This window comes from Bufo bufo, chromosome 1 (assembly GCF_905171765.1).
Source record: "Bufo bufo chromosome 1, aBufBuf1.1, whole genome shotgun sequence".
NCBI lineage: Eukaryota > Metazoa > Chordata > Amphibia > Anura > Bufonidae > Bufo > Bufo bufo.
In genome coordinates, this window is record NC_053389.1 from 555,469,862 (window position 1) to 555,491,925 (window position 22,064).

At 39.7% G+C, this 22,064-nt stretch overlaps 1 protein-coding gene across 1 annotated transcript in view; it reads right to left on the reverse strand.

The window, feature by feature from the left end:
• SLC26A3 (solute carrier family 26 member 3) overlaps positions 1–20,060 on the reverse strand; it is a 67,473-nt gene extending 47,413 nt beyond the window's left edge. Inside the window, exons 1-9 of the mRNA XM_040414010.1 lie at positions 19,930–20,060; positions 10,229–10,368; positions 8,365–8,475; positions 8,098–8,267; positions 7,189–7,353; positions 5,560–5,712; positions 4,676–4,758; positions 3,487–3,634; positions 549–662 (exon numbers count right to left, since the gene is read on the reverse strand). Coding sequence (XP_040269944.1) covers positions 549–662; positions 3,487–3,634; positions 4,676–4,758; positions 5,560–5,712; positions 7,189–7,353; positions 8,098–8,267; positions 8,365–8,475; positions 10,229–10,368; positions 19,930–20,060 — 1,215 coding nt within the window. The remainder of the gene's footprint in view (positions 1–548; positions 663–3,486; positions 3,635–4,675; positions 4,759–5,559; positions 5,713–7,188; positions 7,354–8,097; positions 8,268–8,364; positions 8,476–10,228; positions 10,369–19,929) is intronic.
• Between the last annotated feature and the right edge of the window lie 2,004 nt (positions 20,061–22,064).

The following is a 22,064-nucleotide window of genomic DNA, read 5'->3' on the forward strand; positions in this document are numbered from 1 at the left end:
GGGGAAGCTGGGGGGAAAGGAGCTGGAGGAGTTGGCTAGGAGGAAAAGAGGACTGGAGAGGGCAGAGGAGAGACAAGGATTGGAGGCCCATGTGTGGTAACTATAAACTGTAAAGAATTTTAATGTTGAGTTAAAGTGGTATTATATTGTATTCTGGAAATTGCTAGTAATTGTAATTATTGCTGTGTGTGTATAAGTCTCTCTCTATGTAATATTTATTTCTTTTTGTTCCACTGTAACTCCATATATCCTCATCAATAATAACTATGGTATCAATTTTCCACATTATACAATATATCTTTTTTTACACGTTCACTCTTGTGTCTCATTTATTGCATCCAACCCCGAATCAGACCCAGTAATTGGGTGTATTGTATATAGTATATATTTAATATATATTTATATATAATAATTTCTTACACTATGGGAAACAGACAGTTTTTCTTTTAGGCAGTTTCCATAAATCTGCCCCTATGTATTGACAGCATACATATTGCTTACTTCAGAATTTTAGAATTGTAGTATCTTTTTATACGGTAGTTTAATACCTGGGTTTTGCCACCGGTGCTTTCTTGTACAGATGACCTTGATAGAGATGTGCTTGCAGCAAATCCTTTAAATGACCCACACAGGATATTACTCACTCCAAATGCTATTAACTCCTAAAAGCAAAGATAATCAACAAAATAAATAAAATTTTTAAAAAAATCTAACAAGTAACTTCTACAACCAAACAGGAAACAATGGGTCTTATTTGTGCATATTGTTATATAGCAGATTGGTAACTCCAAACTGTATGGAGCTCTAAGGCCCCTTTCTGACGAGCGAGTGTCACGCTCCGGACTCACAGCGAGGCACCCGGCCTGTACTTCCAGCACTGCCGGGGTCACATAGCGAGACACTCGCTCGCCTGAAAGGGTCCTAATGCTGCACCTATAGAAGTGTATGGGACCATTCTGTACCTCCATATGATTCTGCCTGCATGTGTGATATGCCTGTAATATGTTGTGTAAAGGGACAATATGGTGGCACACAGAGGGTGGACTATATGGTGGCACACTGAGGATTGCAGGGTGGTCATAACCACAGAAACGAGCAGTGTATAATATGATTGAAAAATGAATCCAGCCAGCAAAGGAGGAAATATGGATAGAAACAATACATTAGTAAGTGCCTTGTATTAACTTTCTCTACATGATAAATGCTATTTGCTGAAGTGAGACAACCCCTTTAATAGCACTATGTGCAACTAAAATACTTTCTTAAATTATGGTCCCTTTCCATAACTCATTTTGATACAGGGGATGTATGGCTTAAGGTCGCCAAGGGTGGGGCTAGAAGCTGGGATGTGGCACATGGTGTTTTTTTTTATTTTATTTTTATTTTTTTACACCTCACAAACATTACATTTTTGTTTTATTTTTATTTCTCCTGTAACTAGGTTTGACATATTAGTCCCAGTTACAGGGGCAATACAGACCCCAATGAGGCTGTACAAGGCTGTACAGCATCCCTGCAGAGCTGATCTGTGTCTGCTAAGACCTGGCGAATAATGCAGACACCAGGCCCTCAGTGATGACATGATGACTAGGACCAGAATAGGAAGCAGCATTGCCGCTTCCTGATCTGCATACACAGGCCAATTAAGTGCCAAGGAAGAACAACTAGTCACGGGGGCTTCAAGGCTCATTGATGTGTGAAGACTAGTCCGTCTGGTCCAGTCCCACAGTAGAGCTACTGTCGCACATATGGTGGAAGAAGACACAGCATGCTAAGTATGGGGCTACTTAGCCACAGACCAGTAAGCTGCCCATTCTGACTAAAAGCACCTATAATGGCCACGTGACCATCAGAACTGGACCATAGAGCAATGGAAGAAGGTGGCCTGGTGTGATGAATTATGTTTTTTTTTGTACATCAAGTGTATAACCAAGTGTTACTACATCGCTTACATAGAGAAGAAAATGCACTTGGATTGACTGTAAGAAGAAGACAATCTGGCTATGACGATAGAGGGAATGTATCAAGTTTGTAGGTACGAAAGGCGTAGATTTTGTCTTAAATTGTGACTTTCACAATTTCTGCTACTCTAACCACTTTTACAAAATGTGGGTGGGTTGGGCTGCAGGAATGTCCTTCTTGGCCTGACACATTACACCAGAAACATAAACCAACTCAATTGCTGTTGTACATTTCATTTTGTGGTGCATGCACCTTCCTAAGATTATTAAAAGGCTTACGTCTTGAAAATTCTGGTGCATCATATGCCAGTAAGGTTGCTTATTAAGACAGATACATTCCCCCCAATGTGTGAAGATATGTGCATGCAATCTTAATGGCATGGATAAGCTCTGCGAGTTTGAGTTTTTATTTTTGGTAAGCTTTGTGCATTTAAAGATTCATTTGTGTCAGATTTTAAGCCACCAATATAAATTTCTGTGTGTTTTATTTTAATAAAACTTTATGTCTTAATGTAAGACTGCATGAAGGTGCCCATGACTGTAAAGTGATGGGTAACAGTTTTACAATATACCAGGTGTCTCCTTTCAGAAAATATATTCTTGTAGGGATCTAATACAAGCACAGAAAACAAATGTTAGATTAGTTGCCTATGTAATTTTATGGCAAAGTGGCAAAAATAACTCATGCACAGTGACATGGCCATTTTATGGTTCTTCTCACAGAACAGCTACTGTACCATATCAGATTTATAGTATGGTGAGGAACTCAGTAAGGGTAGATACTGCATTCCCAATTATATGCAGGGCATACATTTTACTCAGGGATTCCCCCCAAAAATTGTGGCATGTATGATTGCATCATGTACTATAGAGGCATCTTCTGCAATGGTTCTAGCGAAGAATAAAGGAATCATTTATTATGCCTCTGTCAACAGAAACTGGTGTAAAAAAGCCTCAAACCGCAGGTTTACAATTCTTTAAACGTCATTTAAAGGAGGGTTTTTATGGTTCCCTCACCACTTTATGAAAAGCGGGCAGAGCATGGGCCATTGGTCCTGGCACTTTTATCATCATTTACGGTACTCCAGTTTTCTAGCATAAATGATGACTGAAATCTATACTAGCTACATGGACTGCTGGAGGATTGCACTTAATTTATGACGATGTGTGCAGCTCCTCATAAATTAAGCGCATCCTCTGGCAATGCAGGGGAAATAATTTAATTTATCAAACTGGTGTAAAGTAGAACTGGCTTAGTTGCCCATAGCAACCAATCAGATTCCACCTTTAATTTTCCAAAGGAGCTGTCAAAAAATGAAAGGTAGAATCTGATTGGTTTCTATGGGCAACTAAGCCAGTTCTACTTTACATCAGTTTGATAAATGACCCCACTAATGTGTAATTACAATTTCCATTACATGCTCATTACCAGCGTCTGTACTCCAGCATTTACAAATAATTAGCTGCTCATATTCACTTATAAACCGAAACAGAGTTGATTTTGTACAAGGCAAACTCTTGTTACCTGGTTCCCGTTGATAGTGTAATTATGCTTGATGGCATAGACCTTAGCAACCGAAAAGGCAACAGCAAATCCAACAATTGCAATGGAGAAAGAATTAGCAATGCAAGCTTGAAAAACAGATATGCTTGGTGCAACAGGAGCCTGGTATCTATGTAAAAAACATATGAATGCGTATTGGAAATGGAACATTTAGTTTAAAAAAAATGAAACTAGGATTATTGGAAACACATGAAAAAATGCACCTTTATAACATTACATAATTTGTATAATAGTTCATAGTGCAGGGAGCCTGGTAAAATAATTTTAAAAATTTACTTTACCTTCCTGTGCCCGCTCCGATCCAGCACCACTACTGTCCTATTCCGTGGGCTACAGCTGGTGATGTTTCATGTATCACTGCAGCCAATCTCTGGCCTTAATGATGTAGGGTGCACAATTGTTGAGGCCAGTGATTGGCTGCCGTGGTATACAGGACAATACATCACTGGCTGCAGTCTGGGGAAGAGAACAAAGCAGTGGCACTGGATGCAGAAAAGTAATGTAAGTTTTTTTAAACTTATTATTAACAGGCTTCCAACCTAACAACCCCTTTAACTTTAAAACACTTAAGAATTCTATGTCTACACGCATTGGAATTGTTGCAGTTTTTCCATCCAGATTTGCCGCCAGAGAATCCACAGTGTATTATAGTAGCAGCAATGTGGAAAACATTATAATAAATCTCACCCACATGCTTTGAAATTAATAGGGTGAAATCTGCTGTAATCCATGGAATTTGTGGTTTCATGTAGCTATAGAGGTTTACATATGCCAAAGAGTAGGGATTTTATAGGCCGAAATGTCCTTGGGAACTCTCAGAAACTTCTGTACTGAAGGTACTTTTTGAGGACATACTTAAAGGGCATCTGTCAGCAGATTTGTAGCTATGAAACTGTCTGACCTGTTTCATCTGCACTTGGCAGCTGAAGACATCTGTTTTGGTCTCATGTTCATATGTGCCTGCATTGCTGAGAAAAATTAAATGAACGATGATGCCGTTACTCCTAGACTCTCAACTCTCTCTGCAACTGCTGCGCACTCTGTACTTTGATTGAGAGGGCCAGACAGTATAAACATGATCCCCTGATCAGATACTAATCCCCTATCCTGAAAATAGGTGGAAAACCTCTTTAATACATGAAATACTTACCCTCTTTGTATAGTTCCTACAATATTTACGTTATATTTGTCTTTGAAATTAAATGCGTAGGACACTCCTGCAGCAATTATTGTCTGTAAGTAAAAAGGAAAAGGAGCTTTTCTATGAGACCTACTGCCGTAAGCACTCAATATAATGCATGATGAAATTACAAACATTCTTATTTTATGCAGTCAAATATTTTGTCGTCTAAAGAGTGACCCCACTTTATAATGTATTTAGATTAAACAAAAAATTTAATTTACCTATTGTATAGCTTTTTTACATAACTTTATTAACTTTTGAGCTTGCTTTGTTTAGCAGTAGTCAAAGTTTGTTGTTGCATGATAGTCTGGCTGCCTAGTCTGAGCCTTTCTCTGTCTTCTAACGACTGTGAAGGGGCGGTCCAGACTACACAGCCAGACTACAGTGCATAAACCAACACATTTCTGTACTGACAAGTAATTAAAGCTGCAGGGCTGGGTTTACCAGCCATTCAGTAAAGGTGGATTCATATATAATGTTTTAGGAAAAATGCAGTGTTTTATGTAGCTTTTTTCCCGGCTTTTGCCCCAGCATTTTTTCTTCAGCCAGATGTTAGCTGAAATATATAACACAATACTAACAATGCATTTTTGCAGTTTCTTTTTTCATTTCTGATATTTTTATGTGTCAGTGATGTTTTTTTTTCCAAGTTAAACATTTTCAGGAGTTTTCAAATACACTTGTATTAAAACACATGGAATTTATGGTCATTTTACAATTTAAAAAGCCACCAAAAACGATGGTAAAGGCAAAGGAAGCCTCAAAGCCATACTTAAACTGAAACTGCATTTGAGATGTTAGGCATATTCCTGTGTTTTATGTCAATCATTTTATATGGTTACACTACTCACCATTATGATTTCTATAGGAATCGGCACTGGCAGCTTTGACTTATAGCGGTTGTTAAGTTCTTTCACAATATACACACAGATCATTACAATAATTGCTATAATAAGATCAGCAACAATGGTTTTCGTTATCTGAGTAAATATACTCTCCAGTACCTAAATAAATATGAAACCATTTAATAACTGCTAGAGGGAAAGAACCTGAAAGTAAAACACAGTAAAATGTTTATATATTTTTTTTTTAGGTTTGCTTTAAACCAGGCATGCTCAACCTGCGGCCCTCCATCTGTTGCAAAACTACAACTCCCAGCATGCCCGAACAACCTACAGCTATCAGCCTACAGCAGGGCATTGTGGGAGTTGTAGTTTTACAACAGCTGGAGGGCCTCAGGATGAGCATGCCTGCTTTAAACTATGAGAACAAGTACAGCAAATGTGCAATAGTAAATTGTAATCCAATAGTTAAAGAGGTTGTCTGGGCTACAGATGTTGATGACCTATCCTCAGGGTAGGTCATCATCAATATCAGAATTATGAGGATTCACTTGAATGGGAGCTGAGCTGCAGTACGAGGGCAGGCCAGTCCCCAGTGTACGGAGCCATCTGCTTCCAGCTCTGCACATTGTATAGTAACTGGCACTACGGCTGCCCAAAACAGTTGATCATGGTTGTGCCAGGTGTTGGAACCCTACCGATCTGATACTGATATCCTAAGGTTAGGTCAATATCTGTAGCCCTGATAACTCTATTAAATTACACCACATGAAGTATGAAGAATCATGTAAGGTCTTATGTATATGGCACAACTGTCCCAGTGGCTTCTTTCTAGGTACTCAGAGTACTCTGTATGGTGACCCTGTATTGCACTATATTACAGTGAATAATTGCCCCTATATAGAATGCTCTGTAATATGGCATCTGATTCCGCCATATGAAATCAGAGTTCTAAGAAGATACAGCAAAGCACCATATATGTAATATTATAGCTCAGTACAAGTTAAATTGTCAACCTGCTTTTATAGAAAAATAGTAGACATCCTAGTGTTAACTGTCATGAATGTGCTATTTTACTATGTAGCTGTGAGTGAAGAAGGTGCATTACTTAAAGAGTTTTTCCCATTAGGATATACCTTGTAACTCATTACTACACTGCAAAGAGTGGAACCCACTCAGCATGACCATATATTACTTGGTTTCCCATTCATTCCAATAGGCATACAATACCAGATTTAGGGCATATGCACACAAATATATTTTTTTTCCGCGTCCGTTCTGTTTTTTTTGTGGCACATATGCGGAACCATTCACTTCAATGGGGCCGTCTGCATTACGTGTCTGTATGGACATTCCGCAAAAGAATAGAACATGCCCTATTATTGTCCACATTATGGACAAGGATAGGACTGTTTTATTAGGGGCCATCTGTTACGTTTCTCAAAATATGAAATGCACACAGCCAGCATCCGTTTTTTGCAGATCTACATTTTACAGACCGCAAAACTGAACACATCAGAAATCAAATGATCACCACAGATGATCACCATAAATAGATGGGATTAATCCTTAAAAATGAGTTTTCCCTGTTCCTTACAAACAAACTGATAATAGAAGAGCACTACATAAGCAACTTACATAAAAATTTGCAAGTGGCCCACTATAGGAACTGACTTTAAGACCAAAAATGTATTTCAGTTGTGATATAACAACTTCAATTGCAGCAGCAGTTGTGAAGCCATTTATCAAGGGCTCTGATAAATAGATAACAATAAATCCAACTCGAAGAAGTCCCAAAGCCAACTAGAAAAGAAAAAAAATGTTAATAGCATTTCAATTGACTTCGATAAGGCTACTTTCACACCTGCGTTCAGGTGTCCGCTCGTGAGCTCCGTTTGAAGGGGCTCACGAGCGGCCCTGAACGCAGCCGTCCGGCCCCAATGCATTCTGAGTGGAGGCGGATCCACTGAGAATGCATCCGCCTGCCAGCGTTCAGCCTCCGCTCAGTGAGCGGACACCTGAACGCTGCTTGCAGCGTTCGCGTGTCCGCCTGGCCGTGCGGAGGCAAGCGGATCCGTCCAGACTTATAATGGAAGTCAATGGGGACGGATCCGCTTGAAGATGACACTATATGGCTCAATCTTCAAGCAGATCCGTCCCCCATTGACTTTCAATGTAAAGTCTGAATGGATCCGCTCAGGCTACTTTCACACTTAGAAATTTTTCTAAGTTATAATGCAGACGGATCCGTTCTGAACGGATGCAAACGTCTGCATTATAGGAGCGGATCCGTCTGATGAAACATCAGACGTACCCGCTCCGAACGCTAGTGTGAAAGTAGCCTAAATACAAATATCCCAGTTGTTACATTACATTTTGCAAATTAATCTGATTTTTAAAATTTCCTTACGTATCTGACACAGTTACTGGATGATTTATATATATCCATGTGCATAGGGGCATCTTCATGGTGCCACAATGCTTTGCGCATGGATAAACACATGTATAAAATAACTTTCTAAAAGAATTTATATGAGTCAAACAAACCTGAATAATTCCAACTAAAAAAGTCAGGGATGCTGCCACAATTATACGTTGATCATTTATCAAATCTTCATTAGTAGAATTAGTAACAGTAGAATTTCCACTACTTGCAGTATCAGGAACAAGATTAGCTACCACTGAGCCCACCATTAGGCTTACAACAGGGAAAGGACCTACAAATGATATTAGTATATTTAAAGAAAAAATTATTCTAACAATTCATAAGCCTCTAGAATGTTTTATTAAAGTTACTTCAAATCTACAACTTACCAGCTGAAATATGTTTGGAAGTCCCTAAGAAAAAATAGACCACAACTGGGAAGAAGGAAGTATATAACCCATAGCCAGGAGACACATTGGCAAGGAGAGCATAAGCCAGACCTGAAATATACAATAATTTTTCAAGCAAAACATTTTCTCATTGCACAAAGCATAAAAGTAAATAAAGCACTTCAAATAAAAAGAAAACATTTTCAATAGGGTTCCTTTACATTGGCCGATGCACAGGCGATGATCAGAAATTAACTATTTGTTCCCGATTATTGCCATTGCTGCATTTATCTGCAGCAATCATCCCATTTGTTTGAGGATGAACACTTGCTGCTCTGATTGTTCATCCTATGCAGATTCATTGTTTCTGTGCAGTAGTAGATCCTGGTTTACACAGGACGATGTTGCTGCCCACAAGCAATGATTTTAGGTGGCACATAAAAGATGCGATCACTCGATGAACAAATGTTTTACTTGTTCATCAGGTGATCAGCAGCACCTTTAGACAAGACAGTTATTGGGAATGAGTATTTGTATGAACATTTGTCCTCAATAACTGTCCAGGTTCTTGGCCCATGTAAAATTACCCCCTACAGGACACAACGTTCTCCCAGGAGAATGCGAAATTCACCTTCCCCAACGAGACACACATACAATTTGAGGAACAAACAGGATTCACAGGAATGGGAACACAGGGATCCCCAATACACCCCCCCTGTAGTACACAACTATTACCAGGAGCACAACAAGTCACCTATGATGACACGGGGACGATTCAACAGGAGACCAAGATACCATCTCCATTTCCTCTTGAGCTCGTCCTGTTTGTTCATAGGTTTACATGTCTTATATGATTCTCATACGATTTTACTTTCTTTTCTGGGTTACGCTAATTGCTAGGCCCAAATACTTCCTAGAATCTATTTATTGACTCGGGACAGGTAACAAGTGGTGTTGGTCTCGCACAGCTGTGGGATGCCTCGGCGTGTGGGTTATCAGTACCGCACCACATTTACTGAACTTTGTTTGAATTTAACTATTGCTGTGAATCCCTTTGACTGGCAGGTTTCTTCAGTATCTATCTGTGCACATTCATGGTGTTTCATATGCATCAGCCCATTTGAAGTTGTATTAACTTTATTAATCGTTCCCAGGACGTTTATTCTCTTAGGAAATACGTTCCCAAGCAGAAGCACTTTATATAGAGTACATCCCCAACTGGAGTTCCATTATCCGGGGTTTTAGTTTTATTTTTAGTTTTTATTGTATTGCATTCTGATGTTTATTAAATACGGGTTCCATATACCCGTATGTGAGTGCTCGGACTATACTATACTTTATATACCTGCTTCCTGTACTTGTATCTCATCCATATATATATTGAAAGGTCACCCTGCGCATAATTGTAGAAGTGGTTGAAAGGATTGTTTCTTCTTAATCTAACACATATGTAGAAACTATAAAAAGGAGTGCAGTAGCACCTTGGTAATAGCAAGACCCAATTTTAAAAATTCTAAAATTCAAACATCAGGAAGGAGATGGAAGCAGCATCTCCTTGATGAATCCATATTTCTACCAATTGCAACATTTCAGCTAAACACAGGAGCCGCTTGAGAAAAGGCTTGGTGATGAGCTGAAATTGAAAAACTTGCACAAAAACCAAACCCCAATTCTGTCCTAAAGTGTTATACATATACAGATCCATATATTCAGTCTAATCAGGAAAAAATTTGGGAACTAAATTGGCAACAACGAATGATTATGATACTCTGTTCACTACCACACACGTGATGAGAATTATTTCTAGGCATATCTTTGTAAAGACATTTTTGTGGGATATTTCTTGTTACACTTGTGAACTGACCTTGCAGCACAGCAACAAGCCCTGTAGTAACTCCAGAAATTATATCACTGAGAATCCATTCCTTAAATTGGTAGTTAGGAAGCCATGAAACAATAGGGATAAAAGATAGCGCAATTTCTTTTGCTTTCTTTGAGGAACAACTGCAATAAAACACAGACCTGTTATGTTCGCACGGAATGTAATGAAGATCTAAATATCATCTAGACAAACAGAAAAAAGTTTGAAATGTTAAAATTATCCTACATAAGATCTGTGATGGACATGTAAATTCTAAAATTATGTTTTCAGCACACTTTAATCAACTCAATGTGAATAAGTCTCCGGTGCCATCTAAAATAGGTTATACATTTGATAACTGTGTAGCAAGTGAATTCATTTAATTGATGCAATGGCATGGAGAAGCTCTATAAATACAGTTGAGTCCTAAGTATCCTCACAGAAGTGCAACTTTCTGTATACATTTACAGCCGCATTATTGCCTTTTCTTCTATCCTCTTCCGTTCAGTTGCTATCGGTGCCATTAGTTTTAGTTCCCAATATGAGTGAATTGTCAGATGTGAGGTCCCCAGTTCTCAGTGTCAATGGAACATCTCCTCAGCTATGCACACTAAGAGCTGGGAACTGCCCTTCTTACAATTTCTTACTGCTATCAGGTCCTAAAACTAAAGGCACCAATAGTGGCCAAATGAGGGAGACTAGAAGAAAAAGAAGTCTGCAATTATGCGGCTGCAAAGGTATAAGGCCAGTTCTTCATTACTTCTGTAAGGATGTGATAAGCCCTTTAAGAAAAATGTATCTGTTGTCATCATGACTTACAATGAAGCAATGTTCTATTAAATGCCTCCATGGAACCTGAGTAAGCCACAAAGAAATTAATCTGACCAGCATCAGTGCCTAGGTAATGTATCCTGCTCACAGGCTTTACGTCAATGGAAGAATAAGTTCTGCGAGAACATTCTTTATACTTTTAATAAAATGTTGACAACATGCATGATTTGTGTATTGCTAAATTTTGATCTTTACAAACACTGACATTGATTAGACAGGTAACCACTTTCCATTCCTCTCTGGTTCACCTTTGGTACTCACATTCCGAGGCTTGTTTTAAAGTGCTTTTCCAAAGGCCAATGGAAACTGCATGAGGGACAGATGATCGTTACCATGATCAATCTTCCCCCATATACTTTATATTATGCTGGGAACACATTCCTTGTGTACATGAGGAGATGTGCTACTGTCCAGTCAGCATTTTAAAGCATGAAAGCCCTGATCACCTGGCAAATTACCATGTCAGCTGATCAGTGGGATGTTTAGATGGGCCACTGATTGGTCAAATAAATGTTTGCGATCGTTGGCCTGTATAAAAGGACCTCTCACACCCATACATGTGTGTTTTAGTAACTACGACTTCCATTCTGGAATTCAGTAATTCTGGAGCCTGTGGCCCTTATTTGCCATGCCTTCACTCCAGAATTCTGGCTTCAAAAAATAGGGTTTCTTTGACTTTTTGCACTCACTTGTGAAATTTTTTTACAACTTTTTGCATTTTTACACCACTCACTCCAGTTTTGGAATATGGTTGGAAAAGTGGCCGTTGTTAGGTATGTTAATGAGTTTCCCTCCAGATCTATTAATGAGACTTTTTTAAAAAAATCTCAGAAAAAGTCACAATTTCACTCTAGTAAGAGAGTAGGAAAGTGGAGTAGCTTTTCTAGACAAAAGTGTTAGGTTTAGGGACAAGACAAATTTATCAAACACCGAGTCATTTCATAAATGTTGCATAAAGTACGCGAATGCAGACTCAAGCAAAACTGACTTCCAATATTCCTCTTATGATAAATTCCCCCTGTATTCTTATGACAGTATGATGTGACATTCCTTTCCTATTCCTGATAAGTTAAATGACTTGCTAACAGTTTGCAATGAAGGACCAGATGAGTGTTACTAATTTGAGATGGGACCCTGCACAGTCTGCCTCTATCTATAATAACTATACTATAATAATCTTTAGCTATACAGCAGCAACATATTCTGCAGAACTTTACAATCATAGACTGATTAGCAATCCATCTGCAACTGGCAACACCCAGATGGACCTTTATTGCAGACTGCTGGCAATTCATTCAACTTCTAGAAGGAACAATAAAGGAATGGCACAATATACAGTTTAAGAATAGATGCTCTAGAATTGGTATTGTATGGGGAATGCAAGTATTTACTGTAACAGCGGCTGTTGCCCTGCTTACCGCCGTGGTCCCGGGCGCCATTTTTAGCGGTGATCTGCGGCCGGTGCTTCCTATTCACCGCTGAAGTCCTGGTCTCTGTCTGTGTGGGTGCTGTTCTGGGATCCGCTCCACAGTTTGCTCTCAGCCCTGGCCACAGCAAGCTTTCTGCTTGTTTCCTGCAGCACTTCCTTAAGGGCCGGCGCGCGTCACTTCCTGGGCTCTATAGGTTAGGCCCTCCTGCGCATATATAAGTGGCTTAGCCCCCTTCCCAGATGCCTCAGTGTCAAGGTCCTTGTGTCTGCTAAGGTTCCTGTTTTCCGCTAGTGTTCTTGTGTTCCTGACTCGTATCTGTATTCCTGGACTCTGCTATCTGTTAGATTCCTATCTGCTTGCCTTGACTCTCCTGTTGCCGACCCGGATTGCCTGACCTGTGCCGCCTGCCCTGACCTTTTGACTGTCTGACTACGCCTCTGCCTCATCCTTCGGTCCTGCATGTCTGGTACCTTTCTCAGGTACCTCCTGGTCTGCCTGGACCAGCTGCCTCGTGTGCCTATCCTCCTCAAGAGGTAGCGACCTGGTGTTCCCCTCAGAAAAGTCTACCACCACTAGCACTGGGAAGATCCAGGGGTTCACTTAGACAACGCCCTTAGAGGAGGTAGGACACATGGCACAGTGGGTTCATACCCGCTGGTTCGTGACATTAACTACTACAGACATGTCTGGAGAGGTGGTAGGTCCTCTCTAACAAGTGGTGTTCTGATAGGATAATATTCAGGAAACTACTGTTTAATAAATGGCGAAATCTGCCTCTATGTGGGTCATGCAAACAAATACAAAATGAAGTGAGAAAAAGATGGTCTCAGATGTTGAAAACACTGGTACCTGAACTCCTACCTCACCATCTAACTTCATTCAAAAACACTCATGTTACATTAGTTTACAATTCTGTGCTGGACTTGAACAAAACATTAAAGAGATTATCCAAGAATCAGACAGACCTTCTAAAGTGGCCGACCCACTGTAAAGATCATACTTGCCTGGTCCTCACCACTGGGTTCGGTCTATATAGCTCCCTGAGATGCCAGGCAGCAGAGGTAACCATCTTCCCTTTTATTGTGAGAACTGGTCATGTGACGCAAGGGGAGCAGGTGATTAGCTGTAGCAGTCACATGCCCTCCCATTGACAGATTATGATCTCAGTTCAGCAGGGAGAGGAAGCCGGCCCAGGAGTGTTAGACACTGAACCCAGTATTGGGGACCAGTTAAGAATGATCTCCACTGCGGGTTGGCCGTTCTGGGAGGTCTTTCTGACTGTAGGATAACCCCTTTAATGCAGGTACTTATATGTGGATTTTGATATGGATTTCACCTTTTCAATAAAATGGGTAAAATCCACTATATTTAACTATGAAACGTGTAAGGGGTAGGGCATGGTGAAGACAGTGAGGCCTAAAAGTCTATTTAAATTATTTGGATCAAATGTTTGTGTCAACGCTTTTTCCTGATAATTGGCCCATGTATATCTGCTGCTGATCACCCGACAAATGAGCAGTGTGGTGATGAAATAATTTATTTGGCACATAAAATCATCATTTGTTGGCATCATGTTGTCCTGCGTATACAAGGATTTGCTGCCAACAATGAAACTGCATGGGATGAATGATCACAGTAACGATTGTTCATCCCATACTAAGGAGGTGATTGCTTTATGTAAATGCAACTCGTGAGGGCAATGATTGAGGACACTTTGTGAATTGGCACATATAAATGGGCCCTCAATTTCTTATGAAGTAGCTTGCTGAAACCAGTTCTTGGGTCATATGTAGTTTACCACAACAATTTCTGAAACCAATTAGCCTGCCTGCAATTAAATTTTTTTTTTTTTTTTTTAGCAAATGTAATCAAGCAAGAAGTTATCATTTATCTGTGCAGAGGTAACTTATTGCACATGGAATTACTCAGAGAATGCTATTTGTCCAGTCAGAGTTAAACCCAGTAATATTTGCTGTGCAAGTCTTTCCGGTTGCTGCAAGAATGGCATCACCTGGAGACAAAACTGCCTAAAGACCCGAGTAGATCCAACGGTTTGTATTGTGAGGGCACAGGGGCCCCTTATTCATGTTATAATCACAGAAGATAAAACTCTTGACACAAACAGGCAAGCTAACTACAGTATAACAACATTACACCAAAGCCGCACTAGAGCCAGCCCTTCGTGCAGGGAATTGATTGGCTTTTGGGCTAAAACACAGCTAGAATAAAAAATAAAAAAAACACCCAAATGAGTAAATAAAATACATAGATGCGAATGTGGGAAAAAGTCAGCTCATTCAGTGGTTGAGGAAGGCAGAGAGGTAGAGAACTGTTCACTGAAGAATGGAGATAAATGAGGATATGTGGGATGTAGTGAGGAATGATACATGACTATCAGCGTTGCTTTGAGTATAGCAATGTGAAGAAACAATGTAGCAAAAGCTGCTGGAGAGGTGGTAAGTATTGTAGGTTGGCAGGCAATAGGGGTCTGATGTGGATGACCGCATGGCACATGCACACAGAAGGCTACTAACAGCAGGTATCTGCCAGAGCGTAAGTCTCATGCATGTGCATGTAGGAGATGGATTAATATAATGGAAAGAAAAACAGATATGATGAAGCACAGAAATGATGGGATAAATACTATGGATAATTAAAACCGAATAGTGAATGAGGAGTTGTGTGCGAATGAATGAGAGATAGCAATGAATAATTGGCAATAAGATTGGTGTGGTGGGATTAACTGATCCGATGCAGATGGGAAAAAAGGAGGCAGTGGTCAGAATAAACTGAGATTACTTAATCAGTGGATAAGAAGAGGTATATTGGATGACTGCAGCTGAAAAGAATACTATAAAAAATATAGTGAAAAGATAAATATAAAGACATGATAACATAATAATCATTGTATGCACAACATCTATAAAAAAAAATATGAGATATATATACATATACTCTGGATGACTAGCGAAATGTCTTGAAGGTAAAAAGTCCCATTGCTTTGATGTATTACTACTGATATAAATACTGTATACAAAATTAAAAATAATTAAATAATGATTAATATTGTGCAAAATGGTAATATGAAACTTACACAATACAGGTAGCTAATGGATCTAGAAATTACTGTCAAGGCTTTCATCTTACTCATATGGCTGGAAGCATTGTAACTGATAAAAAAAATACATTTTTCTGGTAAAGAGTTTTTTTTCAATTGGCATAATGGTAAAACAGAAAGTAGCATATGGTAGATATTCCTGATTTTACCTGCATCAGTCATCAGCTTTGAATAATATTCTTTGCTTTTAGTCAAGCAGCTTCTATTAATTCTTTCATCAGATAGTGTTTCCCTCTAAATCTAGATTTGAATACCTTCGATTTTTCCCCTGTACGCATTGGACCACACCAATCTTAATGCAAATTATTTGTTGCTATCTTAGGCTTCATTCACACAGTCAGTGTTTTGTCAGTGATTTCCATCAGTGATTGTGAGCCAAAACCAGGAGTGGATACTACACAGACATAAGTTAGAAGGGAAAGATCTGCACCTGTTCTGTGTTTTGGACCCCTCACTTGGTTTTGGCTCAAAATCACTGATGGAAATCACTGACCAAACACTGACTGTGCGAATAAGGCCTTAGTCCATTCATTCCCACACAATAACTCCAGTTTTAATTATCCATAGTATTTGTTTCATCCTCTCGCCAAATAATATATTATCTCTGTTTCCCTTCTGTTGGGTTAATCCATCTAGTAGACTCACTTCATTGCTCTGGCAGATACTAGCCATGGAAAGCCTCTAGTGCAGATGAGCAGGAGTACAGTCTTACTATATCAGACCCCTATTGCCCAGCAATCTACAATGCTTGCCTCCAATCCGGTGGCTCCTATTACATTGCATACAATTAAATTTTTCCCATTGCTCTACTCACAGAAATACTGATACTCAAGTATCTGTGCTTTCTACATTCCATATATCCACTTTTACCTCTACTCCTGACTGAGCTGTTCGATAACTCTCTTCTTTCCTCCTTTCATTCAGAAGAGTTTTTCCCACATGCACATCTTTGTATTTACTTCACATCATTTGTCACTCATTAGGATATTAGAATACTTTATTTGTTCCTTTAGGTGTTTTTTTTATTCCAGCAGTTTTAAAGTGTTAATCATTAACAAAGTCCTTATCCACCGGAGTGACTCTAGTGCAGTTTTGCCACTGCTTTCTTCTTAGTGAACTGTCAGTTTCTGTCAAGTATTTTATCTTCTGTCTTGATAGCCTGATAAAGGGACCCCTGCACCTTATAACGGGTTTTTATAGTGACTCCAAGTATCTCAATAAAACCTGTGACCTCACGCTGTGCCACATCAGGTCACAGCACAATGCAGCAGAAAGATCATGAAGAGAGCAGGAGAGGTAAAATGATTTATATTTTCTTGTCTGCTCTAAGGTCTGATTAACATAGGGGTCTGATCTTAAGTCTGAATGGGGGTCTTAGAAATACTGGGGGTCTGATTGGGGATCATATTCACTAGGGGTCTGAATAGGGGTCTTTTTCATATAGGGGATCTGATCTTAGGTCTTTTTCATATTGGGGGTCGGATCTGAGGTCTGATTAGGGGACTTATAAATCGTCCAGATTATCGGGAACCACTGTTTATGCGAACGGTTGTTTCAGACAATCTGCCCCTGTAAATGTGAACGCTCGTTTATCGGGTGATCCCGTCATTCATGCAGGCACCACTGATCATAGTTTCTGGGCAGCAGATCGTGTGGTCTAAACAGCGATCCACTGCTCAGAAATCATGATTCTGTATAAGGATGTCCAAATATTTGTAAATCTATCTATTGTCTTTTCCTCATTGTGAAACACACTCACTGACATTACCTAACTGTTTTCTGTGATTTAAAGGCGTTGTCTGGGCTTTAACTATTGAAGACCTATCCTCAGGATAGGTCATCAATATGAGTCCAACACCCAGCAATCCCGCCGATCAGCTGTATGAGGATACGGTGCAAGCAGTGTGCACGTGCCGTCTCCCTTCTCTCTTCCTGTCCACTGCTGCTGTCTATGGCCTTTGCCAAAGACAGCAGTGGTCAACAGGAACAGAGACGGGAGATGGCACGTGCACACTGCGCACACCGTCTCCTCATACAGCTGATCAGCAGGGATGCCGGGTGTCAGACCCCTGCGATCTGATATTGATGACCTTAACTGAGAATAGGTCATCAATAATAAAAGCCCGGACAACCCTTTTAAGATCTCTGTCTGCCAGATGTCATATCCCTCTTATGTATAAGCCCAGAAAACACTTGCATTTCCTGGCTGGGATGTTATATAATGCCTATGACACACCCATTTACTGCATCACACCTCATGATTGGCTTAGGTTGCCTGCTAGGTATTATGGAAATGTCCACTAATCCAGAACACCTCCCAAGGTCATGTTATCTTCCATCCTCATCTTCTCGTTCTTCTGATCTGTCAAATGGCGCATGCTATTTTGAGCAATTTGCGTGGGACGTATCCCATAAGTTTCATAAGTTTTGATTTTGCTGAAAACCAAAGCTTTTGGGAAATTCACTATGAATTTGATTTGTTTAGAACTGATTTTCTCATCTCTAACTGCAGAGTGTAATTTCTGTCTTTCTACAAAAGTGAGTTTTAAGATACTGCTCCTGGAAAACAGAAAACTCATAATTTGTGGCCATATGTATTTACCTTTAGGTGACATATGACAGACATGTTTGTCCCTTAAAATTGTCATCTGTATGGAAAAGTAAAGAAAATATGGGAGTGTTTTTTATCACGCACATACCAAGGTGACAAGTTGTTCTATATAGTTGTCATTGTCCCTCCCTATGAAAGGAACACTACATAACGGTTTACAAAGAGGAGGTAGAAGGTCACATTATTTATCACCGGTAACTACCAGGTTGGTCTCCACATATTTGCCAAGTCAATAATTCCAAAGGTTAATGTGTTAATTCTTAAAGTGAACTACACCCATAAACGGTAAAGATTGGGTAGCTCTATACCGTTATCTAGCAATTACTTGCTGCTTGAACATTTATTATTAATTTTACAGGAGTCTTAGTAGGCTTTTACTCATAGCAACTCTTAACATCTGAGGTTCATTTTTACTAGTCTCTGTTAATACATCTGTATTTTACATTAGCCTTTCTTTTTACTGGAAACAACACTATTGTTGTATTTCATGAAGCTACGTTTGCAACAAACTACCAATACAATCACATATAATGGAGACAGGCAGATTGCAGTAGCACATGCTAAATGTACAATACCACATACCACTTCAATGATTGTTCTAATGGAAAATATCCAGCTACAAGGTGCAGAGTCAGATACATGCAGAAATATTGCTCTAAATCAGGGGTGCACAACCTTTTCTGGTTGGGGGCCACATTGTCAGACTGAACCAATGTCAAGGGTTGAAAATAAAATTTAAAGGGGTATTACCAACTAAAATATTGTATTTATGGCATATTGAACATACCGTATACACCATTAATGTCTTAGTTACAGTTTCAGGACTCCCATTTAATGGGAGAATACATGACAAATACATGTATGCAGCCACAAGACATAGACATACATGTCTGTTACATGATCATAATCCCCTCTTTCTATGCACATCTATCCAGGAAAACAAGAGGCGGTCTGGTCTGGTCTGGTTTTGTTATAAGGGGGTATCTGGCTGACACATTTTTATGAGAGCTTGGGTCTGTAATTTTTAAGGGTTCTGATCTTGTGTCTACTCTAATCTGGGTTCTGTAAACAGAATAGTCTGGTCTGGGGTCTGTATATAGGACTGGGATGAGGTCTGTATAAAGGATCTGTCAGGCCTCGGGTCTATATTTTCATTTAGAAAGTCTGGTGTATGGTCTGTATAAATTTACTAGCCTGCTAAGACGTGTCATGTGCCATATTTGTGATTCAAATGTCAGTTGGGGGCATGTCCTATATAAATGTGTGGAGGATATGGCAGAAACTTTGCACGGCACCGTATGTACTGTAAGCTGCTTTTTGTTCATCTCTTCTTAACAGAAACCATGATGCAGTAGCTGGATCTATCACACAACAGACACCAAAATCACATGACAGACCTCATTAATCTTTAATGAGGTCCATCAGGTGTCCAACATGGTGCCTGTCATTTAGATGGGATGCTTCACTATACTTCCCATCCCATATGAAGTAACTTCCAACAGAGTCTTCAAACAGAGCCTCTGATGGCAGTGTGAGAGTAGACCTTTTAATAACATTAAAAACTGATTGCTTCCTTGGAAGTACAGATGCTTGTTACTTCTTGCCACTATGGAGTACTTGGCTTGAAAACGTTGACAAAGACTTGGCTATAGCATACGCATTTTGTCAAAAACTGATTTCAATAAAGGATGCTCTTATAAAATCCACTTCTTACCTACAGGTCCTTTTTAGAAGATCCAATGTGGTGGTGTGATGTCTTTCCACTAACTCATGATCAGCAGTGAAGGAGTCCTCTGAATAAACTGGTCTTGCCACCAAATACTTCTTTTCCAAAGAGTCTTTCATTGTTTCTTTGTTTTATTAAAAAGCAGCTAACTAAGAACTGATATTATCTGGCAAATACAGAAATCAACAAATTAGTAACATGACAATATAAAGTAAAAAAAAAACAACCTGAAATCAGAAGTCTTGGCACTGATGGGTATCCTTCGTGGAAATCTCTGTTAAGGTATAACATCAGGCAAATTATGTTCCCACCAGATTACATTCCGTCTATACAAACGTGTCTATGAATTTATTTGTGGATAGCACGAGCATGGGCATCAACTGAATATTTGGTGATCAATACTGTAAATTCCTTTTGGAGAAAAGTTTTAAAGGTCATCTATCAACAGATTAGTACAGTGTTACTTACGACTGTAGGTAGGGACAGACAAGGAATGATCCCTAAGGCTAGAAACCAGCTCGCTTCCCCTACCTACTTACAGTACAAGCCCTAGATAGCTAGAGCAGGGAAGAAGTTGCAGATTTTGCCGCACCATGGCGTGACAGAATCTGCACCAGATACAGGGAGTGCAGAATTATTAGGCAAGTTGTATTTTTGAGGATTAATTTTATTATTGAACAACATCCATGTTCTCAATGAACCCAAAAAACTCATTAATATCAAAGCTGAATATTTTTGGAAGTAGTTTTTAGTTTGTTTTTAGTTTTAGCTATTTTAGGGGGATATCTGTGTGTGCAGGTGACTATTACTGTGCATAATTATTAGGCAACTTAACAAAAAACAAATATATACCCATTTCAATTATTTATTTTTACCAGTGAAACCAATATAACATCTCAACATTCACAAATATACATTTCTGACATTCAAAAACAAAACAAAAACAAATCAGTGACCAATATAGCCACCTTTCTTTGCAAGGACACTCAAAAGCCTGCCATCCATGGATTCTGTCAGTGTTTTGATCTGTTCACCATCAACATTGCGTGCAGCAGCAACCACAGCCTCCCAGACACTGTTCAGAGAGGTGTACTGTTTTCCCTCCTTGTAAATCTCACATTTGATGATGGACCACAGGTTCTCAATGGGGTTCAGATCAGGTGAACAAGGAGGCCATGTCATTCGATTTTCTTCTTTTATACCCTTTCTTGCCAGCCACGCTGTGGAGTACTTGGACGCGTGTGATGGAGCATTGTCCTGCATGAAAATCATGTTTTTCTTGAAGGATGCAGACTTCTTCCTGTACCACTGCTTGAAGAAGGTGTCTTCCAGAAACTGGCAGTAGGACTGGGAGTTGAGCTTGACTCCATCCTCAACCAGAAAAGGCCCCACAAGCTCATCTTTGATGATACCAGCCCAAACCAGTACTCCACCTCCACCTTGCTGGCGTCTGAGTCGGACTGGAGCTCTCTGCCCTTTACCAATCCAGCCACGGGCCCATCCATCTGGCCCATTAAGACTCACTCTCATTTCATCAGTCCATAAAACCTTAGAAAAATCAGTCTTGAGATATTTCTTGGCCCAGTCTTGACGTTTCAGCTTGTGTGTCTTGTTCAGTGGTGGTCTTTCAGCCTTTCTTACCTTGGCCATGTCTCTGAGTATTGCACACCTTGTGCTTTTGGGCACTCCAGTGATGTTGCAGCTCTGAAATATGGCCAAACTGGTGGAAAGTGGCATCTTGGCAGCTGCACGCTTGACTTTTCTCAGTTTATGGGCAGTTATTTTGCGCCTTGGTTTTTCCACACGCTTCTTGCGACCCTGTTGACTATTTTGAATGAAACGCTTGATTGTTCGATGATCACGCTTCAGAAGCTTTGCAATTTTAAGAGTGCTGCATCCCTCTGCAAGATATCTCACTATTTTTGACTTTTCTGAGCCTGTCAAGTCCTTCTTTTGACCCATTTTGCCAAAGGAAAGGAAGTTGCCTAATAATTATGCACACCTAATATAGGGTGTTGATGTCATTAGACCACACCCCTTCTCATTACAGAGATGCACATCACCTAATATGCTTAATTGGTAGTAGGCTTTCGAGCCTATACAGCTTGGAGTAAGACAACATG